Raw genomic sequence first — 17,331 nt, forward strand, 5'->3', positions numbered from 1 at the left:
AGACAGCTGAAGCACATGAAGATGAGTCGATCTGAAGTTTTCCTTATCTGGATACATCATATAGATGCACCCATCATTATAAACTCCCATATGAAATTTTAATAGAGAGGTAAAAATGCTGTGGTGTTTACATGTTACAAAAAATCTAAGTAAGAGTAGGGAAAAAACTATTGAGAGATTTAGTATAAATAACCAAAGTGAAAATACATACCAGAAGCATTGATTGAATTTTTCATTCTCCTAGAGACAACTTTTTGATACTTAATTTTCACGGTTCTAGTGAATTCCTTGGAAAATACAATCTATCAGATAAAGCTGCTTGCTTTGAGTTTCCTTTCATGTGTGCTTCCTTATTTTACACTATCCTGTTTGGAAGTGCTACCAGATAACATCATGCTCTAATTTGTATATAATATCTTCACAGATACCCGTGGTTTGGTGAATTATAAATGAAAATTGATAGAGGTTTACTTCGTTTTGAAAAGTGAATTTGCTATCACTCACTCCTTGCTCTTTTCCTGAAAATCAATTGTAAGTAATAAACTTGTTATAAAGTTAAAATTCACAATGATGTTTGTTTGAAATTATACAGGTACTTTTAAATATAACAAATTAAAGAGAGGTTTTCATATATTCATATTTAAAAAACACCCTGAAATTTGTGGTTGGACAATGGCTTGATGGGTCAGAGCACTTATTGCTCTTACAGATGATCTGAGTCAAGATCCCAACACCCACATGGAGGCTCACAACTGCATTTAACTGTGACCCCAGGGGATCCAGCGCTCTTTCCTGGATTCCATAGACACTGAAAGCACACAGTACAAATAGACTTTGACAAACACATAAAATACATGTAAAAAGTGTACTTTTTTCCTACTCTACACAATGCAATGTAAAATTAACAAATATAACATCTGTATGATAAAGGAACATTTTATTAAGCTGATTTATAATAAAATCAATGAATAGAAGATAAGAATAAATGGTTACTGATAACAAGGGTTTGTTCTTTCTTTTGCTAGTCAAACTGCTAGTTTAAAGGTACAGATTAATACATTTTATAGTTATATCTCTGCTCGGATAGTTCTTTTCATATTTGTTTAAGAGAAAAATTAATCATTTGGTTCAAAACTGCATTAGTTCTATAGTATATTATAAAATGTGAAAGTGAAAATAACCATAATTATGGATTGCAAAAGTGAGAGAATGATCAAGATTGATTTGGTAAAGTGTGAGACAGATTTTTAAAATTATGAAAGTGAGTCGATTCAACCTGAGATTAAAAAAAAATCATATCATTACTGGAAACATTTCAATTGTAAGGTCTATAAAGCCATTGGATTTTGATGGAAACAATTAAAATATGATAATTCAAAGCATCTTAAAGCCTCCATTGAAATTATCTTTGTCTGCTGTTGTAAGTTTGAAGAAAAAAATGGAAACCTTTTTTTTTCAGAACCCTAATAAATGTGTTGGTTTATGCAGCCATATTTTGACTTCCAAAAAATCAATTTTATGGCAAACTTGTTGCATGCTGTGAAACTGTCTGTCTTTAGTAAAGAATATATGATTTCAATTTTATTGTGGAAATGGTATATTTACATCTTTATATGGTATATTATCATCTTTAGGGTTTAGTAAATTATGCTGGTGCTTGCATTCCCAAGTAGAAATATGAGTTGTCTCAATAATTAATATTGTATGTGTAGGTCACATAATTTTGAAATATAATGTATTACTTAAATTATATGAAACCATAGGTTTAAAATACATCTTTAAACTAGACAAAATTGGCACAGCAGTGGAAGCAATTTGAAAGATCATTATCAAAGTACTAAGATTTCATGATTCTGCAATATATGCTTAGCAAAACAGAATTCACTGACTATCTTTCTTTTTATTCTGGACAATTTGTTTTAAAATCTTTGTGACCACTGCTGCTTTTCTCAAGTAAAAGTTTTTCACTTGAAATGCAATATAATGAGTGAACAAACAACTCTTTCTGTTATATCTAACTTACTTTATGTAGTGGGTTAACATCAGTCCTGAGCTGTTATTGTACTCTGAGAATGACCCCTGGGCTCTAAGTCATTATTTTCTTAAGAACATAAAATTAAACTAAATGAGAAATAGACTTCACAAGCATGGAACAGCCATGAGAGGCTGTACTTAGACCTATAGATCTTTAGCCAGTGAATAAAACACAGTATGAAACTTCTGTATGTAAAGGCAATTGCACACACCTTGACTATTGTGCTTGGATTACCTATGTGTTCTTGAGAAACAGCTCTGATTCCTGTAAGGTGAGGATGGTGGTAAAATGAGTCAAAAGAATGATGTGGAGTCTGAGTGAACATTCAATCTAAATGTCAGCAGTGGAAACAGAAGAGACACTTTAGAACTGTGTTGACTCAATAGCTTGGAAAGTTTTGTTCTGATGTGTTCTAAGAAGAATCTGGTGTTCATCTGCTCTGGGTTTAAAAAAGCAAAAGATGTACTGACAGTTTTTGCAGAGGAATTTTTATCCAGCAACATGGCTGCCCTGACGACATCTAAAGACATCTAGTTCTGCTTTATACAGCTGGAATATAGACACGCTGCACACCTTTAATCTTTCTGGCTGCAATATAGACACACTCTTAGTGGAAATCTTTAATCCCTAACAGTGGTTTCTAATTAAGGGGCAGACAAAGTGATGAATCAGTGAAAGACTTAACAGAATGAGTTGGAGATAGGATATACCCAATTCTCACAGGAACAGAAAGAAAGGGAGACTATTTAAGAGCAGTGAAGGACGAGTTCATCAGTCAGTGGGATTCAGTGCAGTGAGTACAGTGCAGTGCAGTGCAATGGAGTTGAGTTTGTTCCTGAGTCCATTCAGTTCAGAGTAGGTCAGCACAGGCAGTTGAAAATGGAGAATAAGAAGCTGATTGGTGTGCATTGTTGTTCTTATGGGGTTGCAATCCCCTTCAGCTCTTTTAATCCTTCCTCTAATTCCCCCAAAAGGGTTCCTGTTCTCAGTTTAGTGGTTTGCTGCTAGCATTCACTTCTGTATTTGACATGCTCTGGTTGTGTCTCTTAGGAGAGATCAATATCTGGTCCCTTTCAGCATATACATTTTAGCTTCATTAATCTAATATAGTTTTGGTGGAGATTATATATATATATATATATATATATATATATATATATATATATATATATATATATATATATGCCACATGTGGGGCGGGCTCTGAATGGCTGTTCCTACAGTCTCTGCTCTAAACTTTGCTTCCATATCTCCTCCTATGGATATTTTTGTTCTCCCTTTTAAGAAGAAATGGAAAACCACTACCCAAAGGCTATACATGGACTGACCCAGGGCTCCAACTCCATATGTAGCATAGAATAGCCTTGTTGGGGCACGAGTGGAAGGGGAAGATCTGGGTCCTGCCAAGGTTGGAACCCCAGTGCAGGGGAATGGGGGGGTAAGATGGAGTAGACGGGGGCACCCTTATCGGGGGCGTGGAGGGGATAGGGGGCTTATGGACAGGAGACTAGGAAAGGGAATAACATTTGAAATGTAAATAAAAAATATATCCAATTTAAAAAGAAAGGAGCCAGATTAGAACAAATTGCCAGACTTTGTTGGAGGCCACCCAGAATAATTTAGAGAGAATCTAGGAGAAGTCAGATTGAACCAGTCAGCTTGGAGATGAGGTTGAGCCAGAACAGCAGAATTGAAATAGCCAGCCAGAGTTCATAAGGAACCAGAAATGGTGAGCCTATTTAGCAGAAACCTCCAAGACAACAGTTATGTCTGGGGAAATAAAGTTACTTTAGACAAATTATTGGACCTGAGTCTCATTATGGGGATATACATGGCACAGATTTATCCCCTAGTGAAGGATTATGTGGAAGAACAATGAGATGAAAATTAAAGAGAAAGTTCTCTGAAGATCCAATAATTTCTTTCTTAATTAACTGTCTTCATGAATTTGGAGACAATTGGCAGTTTAAAAAAAACAGCAAAGGAAGAAAGAGGTTTTCTGACATGGTTCAAGGTAAGAACTTGCAAGAATATTTTTCTTAGTTTTGATGACACTGAATGGTGACACTCCAGTATTTGCAGTATACTTTGCCCCACAAAAACATGTGAGCTATATGTTAATAAGTATGAAATAGACAGAGTTAGTTTTAATATAACAATTTGACTTTAGTAGTCCAACCTGATCTTTCAACATTTGTGCAACATGCAAATTGAAGTCATTCACCTTCTTAATGCTAATTTTTGGGGGTAGGTGTGTACTTTGTATTTACTTCATCTATAAATTCAGACTATAATTCTAGTTCTTGGTATCCAGATATTTCCAGGAGTTACCAAATAGGGCAAAATAGTTACAGTGTAATTATTTTTGTCATTTTGTAGCTTTAGCAGACCTCTATGTGATTCATGGTTTCATGAATCAGGTAAACTGATACAGGAACTAATGATAAAATTTCAGATGATGAAAGATTAAGGAAATCCAAGATTAAGGAAATCCAAGATTAAGGAATCCAAGATTAAAAAACAATATTTAAAATGGAGTGTTCAAGAGCACCAAAAGCACTTTTGAAATACTGGAAAGAACCAAGAAAACAATAAGAAGAGACAAAGAGAAGTGGGTGGGGCAGAAGAGGGGTGGCAAAGTGACTGGGTATGGCTGTAGGTATCAGTGATCATGAAGATTCTAGGTAGGAATAAAGAGAATATAGAGGGGACTTTGGCCTCCCTGTGCAATTGAACGACACATTGCTACTTCAGGTCTGAGCCTAATCTGTGAAAAGCTTGTTCTTAGTATAGTTTTAAGTGGATGTATTGTAATTATCTAAATCTTTATCTGAGATGAATATCAAACAATATCATTAAAAAAGGGATACTTGGTGGTCCAGACTGCATCCGGATCTGAAGGGACCCGGTCAAAAAACTCCCTGCACCCAAATCCTGTGGGAGGGAGAGCTAAGACCTTCAGAGGGACAGACAGGCCCGGGAAGGCAGAAACCACTCTCTGCCCACATTTCTGAATCTAGAGGAACACACCTAGCACAATCTGGGACCCTGTGCACAGGGATTCAGAGAAAGTAGGACAGGCCCTTCTGGTTGCTTCCCAGAAGGAGAGCTGAAAGTCACCCCCGAGGAGCGATTTAGGACCGAGACTGGAGGTAAGACCAACCTTCCTGCTCCAAGTGACCTACCTGGTGGACACAGTCCCACAGGAACAGCTGAAGAACAGTAGACAGGAAAGACTACACGCTTGAAAGCAGAACACTCTGTTCCCATAACTGGCTGAAAGAAAACAGGAAAACAGGTCTACAGCACTCCTGACACACAGGCCTATAAGATGGTCTAGCCACTGTCAGAAATAGCAGAACAAGGTAACACCAGAGACAATCTGATGGCAAGAGGCAAGCACAGGAACCCAAGCAACAGAAACCAAGACTACATGGCATCATCAGAGGCCAATTCTCCCACCAACCCAAACACTGAATATCCAAACACACCAGAAAAGCAAGATCTAGATTTTAAATCACATTTGATCATGATGATGGAGGACTTCAAGAAAGACATGAAGAATTCCCTTAGAGAAATGCAGAAAAACACAAATAAACAAGTAGAAGCCTATAGAGGGGAATCACAAAAATCCCTGAAAGAATTCCAGGAAAAAACAATCAAACAGGTGAAAGAATTAAAAATGGAAATAGAAGCAATAAAGAAAGAAAAAGGGAGACAACTCTGGATATAGAGAACCAAAGGATGAAACAAGGAGCCGTAGATACATGTATCACCAACAGAATACAAAAGATAGAAGAGAGGATCTCAGGAGCAGAAGATTCCATAGAAATCATCAACACAACTGTCAAAGATAATGTTAAATGGAAAAAGCTACTGGCCCAAAATATACAGGAAATCCAGGACTCAATAAGAAGATCAAACCTAAGGATAATAGGTATAGAAGAGAGTGAAGACTCCCAACTCAAAGGACCAGTAAATATCTTCAACAAAATCATAGAAGAAAATCTCCCTAACCTAAAGAAAGAGATGCCCATAAACATACAAGAAGCCTACAGAACTCCAAATATATTGGACCAGAAAAGAAACTCCTCCAGTCACATAATATCAAAACACCGAAGGCACAAAACAAAGAAAAAATATTAAAAGCAGTAAGGGAAAAATGTCAAGTAACATATAAAGGCAGACCTATTAGAATTGCACCTGGGGTTGGGGATTTAGCTCAGTGGTACAGCGCTTGCCTAACAAGCACAAGGCCCTGGGTTTGGTCCCCAGCTCCAAAAAAAAAAAAAAAAAAAATTACACCAGACTTCTCACCAGAGACTATGAATGACAGAAGATCCTGGAAAGATGTCAGAGAGACCCTAAGAGAACAAAAATGCCAGCCCAGGTTACTGTATCCAGCAAAACTCTCAATTAACATAGATGGAGATACCAAGATATTCCATGACAAAATGAAATTTACACACTATGTTTCTATAAACCCAGCCCTACAAAGGATATTAAATGGTAAAGCCCAACACAAGGAGGCAAGGAACACACTAGAAAAAGGAAGAAACTAATCGTTTTGCAACAAAACAAAGAGAAAACAAGGACACAAACATAATCTCACATCCAAATGCGAATATAAAAGTCACTATTCCATAATACATCGCAACACATCAATGGACTCAATTCCCCAGTAAAAAGATACAGATTAACAAACTGAATACACAATGAGGACCCAAGATTTTGTTGCATGCAGGAAACATACCTCAGAGACAAAGACAGACACTATCTCAGAATAAAAGGCTGGAAAACAAAATTTCCAATAAAATGGTCTAAAGAAGCAAGCTGGAGTAGCAAATCTAATATAGAATAAAATTGATTTTCAGCCAAAAGTCATCAAAAGAGATAAGGAAGGACACTTCATATTCATGAAAGGAAAAATCCAAGATGAACTCTCAATCCTAAATATCTATGCTCCAAATACAAGATCACCTACATAGATAAAGGAAACCTTACTAAAGCTCAAAGCACACATTGCACCTCACACAATAATAGTAAGAGATTTCAACACTCAACTCTCATCAATGGACAGATCATTGAAACAGAAATTAAACAGAGACGTAGACAGACTAAGAGAAGTCATGAACCAAATTACTTTATTATGAAATTCATTTTAGTTTTGAGTAACTGAAGTGATCATAAAATTAAGGTATGTTATAACTTAAAAGTACATAAATTTTTATAGGACAAAGAGTGAATCAAATGGGCTCAAAATAAGCAAGAGAAAAATCAACGATCAAAAACGTAAAATAAAAAATTTATTTGTATTTTCCCAGAGATAAACCTCTATATTATTCTTTTCAAAGTAAGATAATAAAAATTTAAAATGCCACTTAATTACTATATAATTTATTTTCATAAGAAGACTTAAAACCCCTTTTTAAATTAGGAGCAGAGAAACAACGTATTAGTGATTATGCATCAAAACAACATTGAAAATTTGAATGACCCTTTCTCTTTATTTCTAGCCTCGCATTGAAGGGCAACTTAAATAACTACATATTGAAGATTGAAATGGCAAATACAGACTGAAAGTCGCAGCCTAGATGTGGACATTCAGCAAAATTCCCTCATTTCTGTCATCACAATAATATACTCTTTTACATGTGAGCTCAGAACAACCAGAGTGAACTTTGTATCTCATTCCAGGTCTTTAAAATGACAAGTTAAAAATATAAATTTGGAATATGAAAATGACAATAATAGGAAAATTGCCACAGAATGATTGTAAAATATTATGCACCTTAGACAGCAGGATATAGTGATAGTTGTAGTAAGATAGAGTGAAGTATGGTAAGGGATAATAACGTTACATATACAATTTTCACCTTAATGTTTCTATCTTATTTGATGTTTTTCCAACATTCTTTACACAGTTAACGAATAGATAAGATTTACTTGTTTAAAAATTTTTATAAATTTATTTTCAAATACATAAGTGACAGAGAAAGGCAGTTGGATTAATTTCCATTTAGTTGATTTTGAAATACGTGGATTTAAAATATTGCTACTAAATACAATAATTGCTTACTTCAAGAGATCAAAAGAAAATATAATTTACTATACCTGTAACTTTTTCCATGTTGTTTCAAAAATAAATCTTAAGAAAGTTCAAGTATAGTCAATAAAACTATTCTTTAGCTGAAATTCAAGCATCAATGTGAATTTCTTTGAACAGTAGTTGTAGGAGAATTCTGCATTTATTATACATGCCATCTGACTTAGCCTCAGAACTGAGTACATGCTTGATGTATGGATCATTGGTTCCAAACGTAATTACGATTAAGATTTTAAAGATGAATGTTTATCAGCTTTAGTAGTTCTCTGGTGGAACTTTTGGGATCACTTAAATATACTATCATGTCGTCTGCAAATAGTGATATTTTGACCTCTTCTTTTCCGATCTGTATCCCCTTGATCTCCTTTTGTTGTCTGATTGCTCTGGCTAGAACTTCAAGAACTATATTGAATAAGTAGGGAGAGAGTGGGCAGCCTTGTCTAGTCCCTGATTTTAGTGGGATTGCTTCAAGTTTCTCTCCATTTAGTTTAATGTTAGCAACTGGTTTGCTGTATATGGCTTTTACTATGTTTAGGTATGGGCCTTGAATTCCTATTCTTTCCAGGACTTTTATCATGAAGGGGTGTTGAATTTTGTCAAATGCTTTCTCAGCATCTAATGAAATGATCATGTGGTTCTGTTCTTTCAGTTTGTTTATATAATGGATCACGTTGATGGTTTTCCGTATATTAAACCATCCCTGCATGCCTGGGATGAAGCCTACTTGATCATGGTGGATGATTGTTTTGATGTGCTCTTGAATTCGGTTTGCCAGAATTTTATTGAGTATTTTTGCGTCGATATTCATAAGGGAAATTGGTCTGAAGTTCTCTTTCTTTGTTGTGTCTTTGTGTGGAAATCAGTCTGGAGGTTCCTCAGAAAATTGGACATTGAACTGCCTGATGATCCAGCTATACCTCTCTTGGGCATATACCCAAAAGATGCCTCAACATATAAAAGAGACACGTGCTCCACTATGTTCATCGCAGCCTTATTTATAATAGCCAGAAGCTGGAAAGAACCCAGATGCCCTTCAACAGAGGAATGGATACAGAAAATGTGGTACATCTACACAATGGAATATTACTCAGCTATCAAAAACAACGAGTTTATGAAATTCGTAGGCAAATGGTTGGAACTGGAAAATATCATCCTGAGTGAGCTAACCCAATCACAGAAAGACATACATAGTATGCACTCATTGATAAGTGGCTATTAGCCCAAATGCTTGAATTACCCTAGATCCCTAGAACAAACGAAACTCAAGACGGATGATCAAAATGTGAATGCTTCACTCCTTCTTTAAATGAGGAAAAAGAATACCCTTGGCAGGGAAGGGAGAGGCAAAGATTAAAACAGAGACTGAAGGAACACCCATTCAGAGCCTGCCCCACATGTGGCCCATACATATACAGCCACCCAATTAGACAAGATGGATGAAGCAAAGAAGTGCAGACCGACAGGAGCCGGATGTAGATTGCTCCTGAGAGACACAGCCAGAATACAGCAAATATAGAGGCGAATGCCAGCAGCAAACCACTGAACTGAGAATAGGTCCCCTATTGAAGGAATCAGAGAAAGAACTGGAAGAGCTTGAAGGGGCTCGAGACCCCAAAAGTACAACAATGCCAAGCAACCAGAGCTTCCAGGGACTAAGCCACTACCTAAAGACTATACATGGACTGACCCTGGACTCTGACCCCATAGGTAGCAATGAATATCCTAGTAAGAGCACCAGTGGAAGGGGAAGCCCTGGGTCCTGCTAAGACTGAACCCACAGTGAACTAGTCTATGGGGGGAGGGCGGCAATGGGGGGAGGGTTGGGAGGGGAACACCCATAAGGAAGGGGAGGGGGGAGGGGGATGTTTGCCCGGAAACCGGGAAAGGGAATAGCACTCGAAATGTATATAAGAAATACTCAAGTTAATAAAAAAAAAAATGTAAAAAAAAAAAAGATGAATGTTTAGGACCTAGATGAATTATGTAAACAGAGTATAGATATTTTAAGGGAAAGAAGAGAAGTCCACAAGATACATTTAAAAAGTATATTCGCACTTATGGGATAATATATTAAATTCTAACAGTGGATAGCAATTATTTGTCAAGAGTTATAAAATTAGAATAGATGGTAGGTAGAAAAACAACATGCATATTTTAGTTAACTTTGAGATAGAGGCAATTCTGATGAGGTTTAGATTGAAGTAAAAAGGGATTATGTCATTTTGTTTCTTTACTTTGAATTATTTTAAATTTACCTGCTAATTCTCTCTGTGTCTCTCTGTCTCTGTTTCTTTCACTCTCTCTCATCTCTCTGTTTCTCTTGACTCAGTCTCTGTCTTTCTGTCTCTCTGTTTCTCTGTCTCTGTCTCTGTCTCTCTGTCTGTCTGTCTGTCTGTCTGTCTCTCTCTCTCTCTCGTGTGTGTGTGTGTGTGTGTGTGTGTGTGTGTGTGTGTGTGTGTGTGTGTGCACCATAGGATGGCACAGGGGTGGAGGTTAGAGAACAACTTGGGAGACTTAGTTCTTGTCTCTTCCTCACTTTGGTTCTGAGAATAAAACTCAGGTCAGGTCACCATCCATTTTCATCTTAAGTACTCTCACCTACAAAAACATTTTGCTAGCCCTACATTACGTTATTGAATGTGATTTTCATGAATTGTTAAACAATATATACTTCAAAGGAGTAGTTTGCTTAACATTAAGTCCCAAATAGCTGTTTTCAGAAATAATCAAAATCATATAATTCTGTTTTACTGAAGAAGATAAAAGTTTAGTTTCTCATATAAGTATTTTCTTGGGAAAATTTCTCAATATGAATGATTGATAATCTACTTTTAAAGGTATTTATAAAAATTGGAGGTCATACCTATATAGAAAGCATTAAGTCTAGAATATAGCATAAATTAATCTATAATAGAACATGTTAAATGACTTTATGTATATAGGTAACATATAACATCAGCCATGAGATTTCATCTTTTCAAACAATACATTTCACATAAAATTTGTATTTGTTTTAAGACTCTGGACCTGACAAAACACAAGACAGAAAAATAATTTACACACTAATACACTTAAAAGTTGTATTGAGCTATTTTAAAGTAAGACAACATATAAATTTGCAATAAAAGCAATTTTATGTGATTAAAGAAAATTTCAAAATGCAGTCAATTATATCTGTGTTTTATAAAGACAACTGTTGGCCTAGGTAAACACAAACTTTGCTCTTAACTTCTTAAGTAAAATACTAATTCATTCATAATTTATTTGCATATGCAGATAATAAGAAGACGGAAGTTGTAGAATATTGTGCAAATGAATTTTCTCCTAGCAAAGCATTGCATCACTAGTGTAATGGGTAGGAAGCTACATGAAATGCACTGAAGCAGTCCCGTGTCACTCAAAGCTCTCAACAGATTAGCTCCTGTTCAGAAATACTACAGTATCTTTGGATCTTTCCATACTTAAGAATAATAAACCCTAATCAAAATTTTTTCAGATCATGCATGCACCCACACACATACAGCACTGGAGGTAGCATCTATGACATGGCGCAGTGGGAGTCAGCACATAGCAGGTAACGACAGTGTGGGGTGGGGAAATTTGGATATAAGTGCAAAATTTTACTCCTCCAAGTAGACAAAGTGGTTTTTTTGTACCTCTAATAGAAAAGAAGCAAAATTCCAAAGATTACATATAAAATTCAAGTATGTACTAAACTATACATCAATATTTCTAGGTATTCCATCTGTAAGAGCTCTTCTTGTGACAAACTTTCTATAAGTAGGCAATTTTGTTTACTTTGGTTATCCTTTCAAATGAGCACAAGGAGGGAAACTCATGTAAATTGGTGCTTATGAAAATAGACACTCTGTATTAATTTGGTCTTATTTTGATTATAAGAGATTGCTTGGAGAATTTCAAAGTAGAATATGTAGAATAAGAGGATGAAGAATTTGGTAAGCCCTGATGGTTATTAGATTTTACATATGCTTATAGTATTTATTGCATATTACTCTACACATGTATATAATTCTATATTTAAGTCATCATTTTTGGCTATTCAGATTTCCAGAAATTAAAAAGCCTCTAATAGAATTGTTGCAGTCAATAAATCTTATGACCTTTTTCGCAGATTAAAAACAAGAAATATTGGGTCTAGCAAGTAAAATATAAATTAGACTACAAAGTAAACTAGTCAAGTGACTGTAGATTCTAGGAGAACTCAGCAAGTACTTGTTTTAGTGAGAGTTTCTATTTCAGTGATAAAATATCGTGACCAAAGAAAGCAAGGCAGGGAGGAAAGAGTTTATTTGACTTGCACTTCCATGTCACAGTGCATCACTCAAAATTAAGTCAGGACAGGAATAAAAGCAGGGAAGGAACCTAGAAGCAGGAACTGATGCAGATAGAAGCCATAGGTGCTGCTTACTGACTGACTTTCATGGCTTGCTCAACCTGCTTTCTTATAGAACTAGTACCATCACTCCACAGATGGCACTACTCAAAACTCGTTGTGACCTCCACTGTCAATCACTAATTAGGAAAGTACCCTACAGCTGGATCTTATGGAGGCATTTCTCTGTCAAGCTTACCTACTTTCAGATCACTAGTTTGTGTCAAGCTGACATGAAACTAGCCAGTAGAATACCTTAAAGCAATACTGTGTAAAGATAGTATATATGAAAGTTGAGATGGTAAAAGTATTCATTTAATGTTATTTCATTTGCTAGATTCTTAACTGGAATGCCCAGCCCAATCTTGGAAGCCACTTTAAATATATAATTTACCCTCAAACTTTCAATTTCTCAAACTAGATTATTTTACTGTAATTTCATGGAACAAATTCTTGGCTTTGGTACATTAATAAATTACCTATGGACCATGGACCAATACTCTAGAGTTCTTTCCTAGATATTTACATATTGTGCTTAGATGTGTATCTTTATGATATCTTTACATATTTATGTTTATAAATTTGAAAAGATATTTTCACTAAAATAAAATTGTTAATTTCCTGCACATACTCATAATGAATAGATTCTAAAGATACTCAGGCTGGACAAAGCATTCTGAAACTCACTTCCAGGTCCTTGTACAGTTGCTCTTAGAGTTGCACAATAATTAATTTACTATTTATTTCTTCACTTATTTATTGTCTTGTGTTTATTTATGTATTATTAATTAATTAGTTAATTTGTTTTTGAGGTACAGTTTGTCTCACTGTGTAGTTCTGCCTGGATTGGGACTTGCTGTGTAGATTAGGCTGGTTACAACTCACAGAAATCTGCATGCTTCTTTCTTTCTAGTGCTAGGATTGAAGATGTGTTCCACCACACCCAGCTCTCACTTCTTTTGAAGTTAATTTTCCCTACTTCTATCATTTTTCCTCCCTGCAGAGATTATAACAAGAATATATATATGCTTAAATTCACCTTAACCAGTTAAATAACTTGGAACTTGGTCAAAGTAAATGCATCATAACTAACTTAGCCTATTGTTGAGCAAGGAAAGAGAAGAATATAGCTCTTAGAAAAGACGAAGGGAAATGGTTTTTGCTTAGTTTTATGTCTGGAAGCCGCTGTGTTTCCCCACCAAACACTGCCTCGGAGCAGAATATGCTGTCTGCTTTTTCTAGATGATCACATTCTTCTATTTAGAGTTTAAAAAGACATTTACCGTGTCTGAGAAACGGTAAAACTTCTCCAGTGCAAAAGCTTCTGTCTGTGGGAAGGTAAAGTGGACCAAGAGGGATTGAGAAACCAGAGAGTCAAGTCACGTATAATTACACAGTTGATTTTAATCATATACACCATTTTAGCATACATATGAAACAATTCATTAATGTTTACAAATGCTAAGTATCCATCCAAAAGTATTCAATCAAAATAAGTAGCTTTTTCTGTGTTAAATATTAATAACCCTTAATCATTTATGCTTTCTGAGTATTCAAATCATGATGAGCGAATGATAAACCATTATTATTTCTAGCTTTCCCTGGAACGCCAGTCATTGAGAATATTAATCTTAGCATCTTTGCTGTGAGTCAAAGAGTAACAGACATTAAATGCAGCGAATAATTTATCTCACACCTACGTGTGGTAAAACTGAATAAAGAGGCATCTTAGTCAAAAACAATATTGAAAAGATGAACCAGAATTTAATATCAAATCTGTGGACTATTTCATTATTCAGTGAAGTTTAGTGCTGAGTGTGTATGAGCTAGCATTCTTCCTATTAGACAATTTATGCTTAGAAAAATTGCCTCAATTACTAACAGGAACAAAAGGCCCTGTTAAGGCTTGGTTCTGTAACACTGTTTATGTTCAGTCTAAGAATCAGGAGAGAAAGGGCAGCAAAAGTCTGCTTGCTGCCTGAGATGTGGTGAGGAGAAAGGGAGGGAAGGAGAGAAGGGGTTGGGAGGCAAGGAGGAAGGGAGAGGAGGGCAGAAGATAAAGGGAGAGGAGCAAAGGAGACAGAGGTGGTATAGGAAGAAGAGCAGAAAGAGGAGGAGGAATGAGAGGCAGAATGGGAAAGTGGTGGAGGACCAGGGAGAAAAAGAGAAAGAGGAGGACTCAGACTTAAGTGCCCAAAGTCCAGGGGAAGGTGGCAAAGTGAAAGTTAATCTCATCACAGTGCATTTCAACATACGGATGGTAACATTTTTTCATGCAAATTTAACAAATGAAAAATTTAATATTGTTTTATGTCCAATATAATACTGTCTCCATGTTAATGCTCCTTTCCTGCAGGCACTTGAAGATGCTTACTCGGTCTCTGATATGTTTTGGAAGTCAGTTGCCTTAGAATTCATTTAATACTAACTGGACTTTAGCAGATAGAGACTTAATAGCATGACCTCATCATGTTATCAATACTTCCGTGGTATTATGTGGAAGCAAATTAGTTAGCTTATAAAAAGAGACAATTTTCATAATTAAGTTTGATTTCTGTATTAAGTAATGATATCAGGAATACTCTATTATTGCAAGTGAGAAGTTTATCAACTGAAGCATAAAAGGTTTGGTTTGTGTCATCATATATGTTCCTTAAGTATAATTCAATACTACAGTTTCTTCCTGCACTCATCCTAACATTTTTTTGACTGAATAAAATTGAAAGGATATTACTTTATTTAGTCCTTGGTATGAATTTTCCTCTTGTACATTTGCATTAAATGAAACAAATCAGTTTATACTGCAAATTGATATCCCACTGAACCCAATAAAATAATCACTTACTTTATTTTTCCTCTTTCGCCGAAACCTCAGCAGTTCTTTGTGTTGCCTTGATACAAAATTCACGGCTGCATACTCCAGAAGTGCTGAGAACACAAAAAGGAGACACACTGCCATCCAAATGTCAATTGCCTTGACATAGGACACCTGGTCAGGGGAGGGAAAAAAAAAGAGCATGAAAATTGACTTTCATTGCTACTGCCTTTAAAAACAGTACTGATTGTTACTTTATGATTATGAATATAAATTATAGATCAGTTAGAAAAATAAATGAAAAATATATTTACTAAGAACTGTCAGGATATGATATTTTATAAACTTCTGGATTAATCATAATTTTAGAACTTGAATATATTTTGCTATTATTTTCATATTAGGCATTAACTAAATTACAAGAAAATAAAGATGAAATATTTATGTCTGAAACTTCTTCAAGGGGATACAAATAGGAAAGGAAGTCAAATTTTATTTATTTGCAGACAATTTGGTTTTATGAATAAAGGACTCTAAAATTTTCACCAGAAGACACCTACAGCCAATAAATAGTTTCAGCAAAGTATTAATATACCAAATTAACATGCAAAAATTAGCAGCTTTCCTAAATAATGACAAACAAGAATGAGAAAAAAAATCAGGATCATTATTTTTTGCAATAACTTCAAAAACCATTATGGGGTAACTCTAATCAAGCAAGTGAAACATTTGTGTAATAAAACCTTTAAGATATTAAAGAAAAAAGATATTGAACACATTAGAAGATAGATATATTTCCCATGTTCATAGATCAGTATGTTAATATTGTAAAAATGCCCATTCTTCCAAGAGTAACTTACAGTTTCAACACCATCCCCATCAAAATCAGACACAATTCTCCACAGCAATTAACAAGAACATCAAAATCTTCCGCTTCATATACAAACAAAGGAAGAAACAAAAACAAAGAGAGCTAAAATAATCCTGAAAAATGTAAAAGAACTGCCAGAAATATCACCGCTCCAGATTTCAGGGTATATTAAGAGCTACACTAATAAAAATAGGATGGTATGCACATACAAATAGATATATAGATCAGTAGAATTGAACTGAAAACTCAGATATAAGTTCACATATCAGAGGACACCTGATTTTTACAAAGAAGCTAAAAATAAATGCTGGAGTTTGTGAGGCAACAGGCTGTGAAAGGTACCCTGATTCCTGGTCAACATAGGTCGAATCCCCGGAAGACCCTAAAAGGGACGACAGGCACATTTGTGTAGCTGAGACTCCTCAGACCCCTGTAGAGAGGTTTGAGACAGACCAGTCATGTAGGGCAATTCCCCAAGCCCCTCCTCCACAAATGAGGATGTGATTACAGGTCACACAGGTTCAGGACAGATCAGTCTTGTTGGTCCATAAACTGGGAAGGGGAATAACAATCAAAATGTAAATAAGAAATACTCAAGTTAATAAAGATGGAGAAAAAAAAAGAAACAGGACTCTGCTCCCGAATATGTAAATGAGGTCTTCCCAAGCTCTTAGGCCAAACCAATAGGAAGTACCTGCTGTCAGACGCTGACCCATCAAAAACTGTACTTAAGAATTGTGTTCAGTATTAAAAGTATGCAGGAATTATTCCATCATCTGAGAGCTTATGTCATAAGAACTGTAACACCAACACTTGTGGAAGAGATCTGCTCTCCTGAAATTGCTGCCAGAAGCTCCCCCTCCACCCTTTGCCTTGGGCTAGTCAGTCTCCTGCTGGCTTAACCTAGCCTGAGCATCCAAAGCAGCAGTGGCAGAAAAGGAACAGAATTAGCAGCTGAGAGAGCAGAAACAGTCCATCTACTCGCCCGAGTTCTCTCCCCCTCACTGGAACCTGAGCACCTAGCTGGGCCAGAGATCTCTGTGGAGAGCCTCTTGGCGCCAGAGCCCAACAGGAGTCAAATCACCATCTTCAACAAGTGGTGCTATTCTAA

At 35.8% G+C, this 17,331-nt stretch overlaps 2 protein-coding genes across 1 annotated transcript in view; one reads left to right on the forward strand and one right to left on the reverse strand.

Annotated features, from left to right (window-relative positions):
• Erich1 (glutamate-rich 1) overlaps positions 1 to 17,331 on the forward strand; it is a gene marked incomplete at its 5' end in the record, with an annotated part of 52,793,804 nt that overhangs the window by 9,644,057 nt on the left and 43,132,416 nt on the right.
• Positions 1 to 17,331, reverse strand: part of Glra3 (glycine receptor, alpha 3) — a 648,639-nt gene that overhangs the window by 5,894 nt on the left and 625,414 nt on the right. The window contains exons 8-9 of the mRNA NM_053724.5: positions 15,380 to 15,523; positions 13,818 to 13,862 (exon numbers count right to left, since the gene is read on the reverse strand). Of these exons, the coding sequence (NP_446176.4) occupies positions 13,818 to 13,862; positions 15,380 to 15,523 (189 nt within the window). The remainder of the gene's footprint in view (positions 1 to 13,817; positions 13,863 to 15,379; positions 15,524 to 17,331) is intronic.

Source organism: Rattus norvegicus, chromosome 16 (assembly GCF_021556685.1).
Source record: "Rattus norvegicus strain SHRSP/BbbUtx chromosome 16, alternate assembly SHRSP_T2T, whole genome shotgun sequence".
Lineage (NCBI taxonomy): Eukaryota > Metazoa > Chordata > Mammalia > Rodentia > Muridae > Rattus > Rattus norvegicus.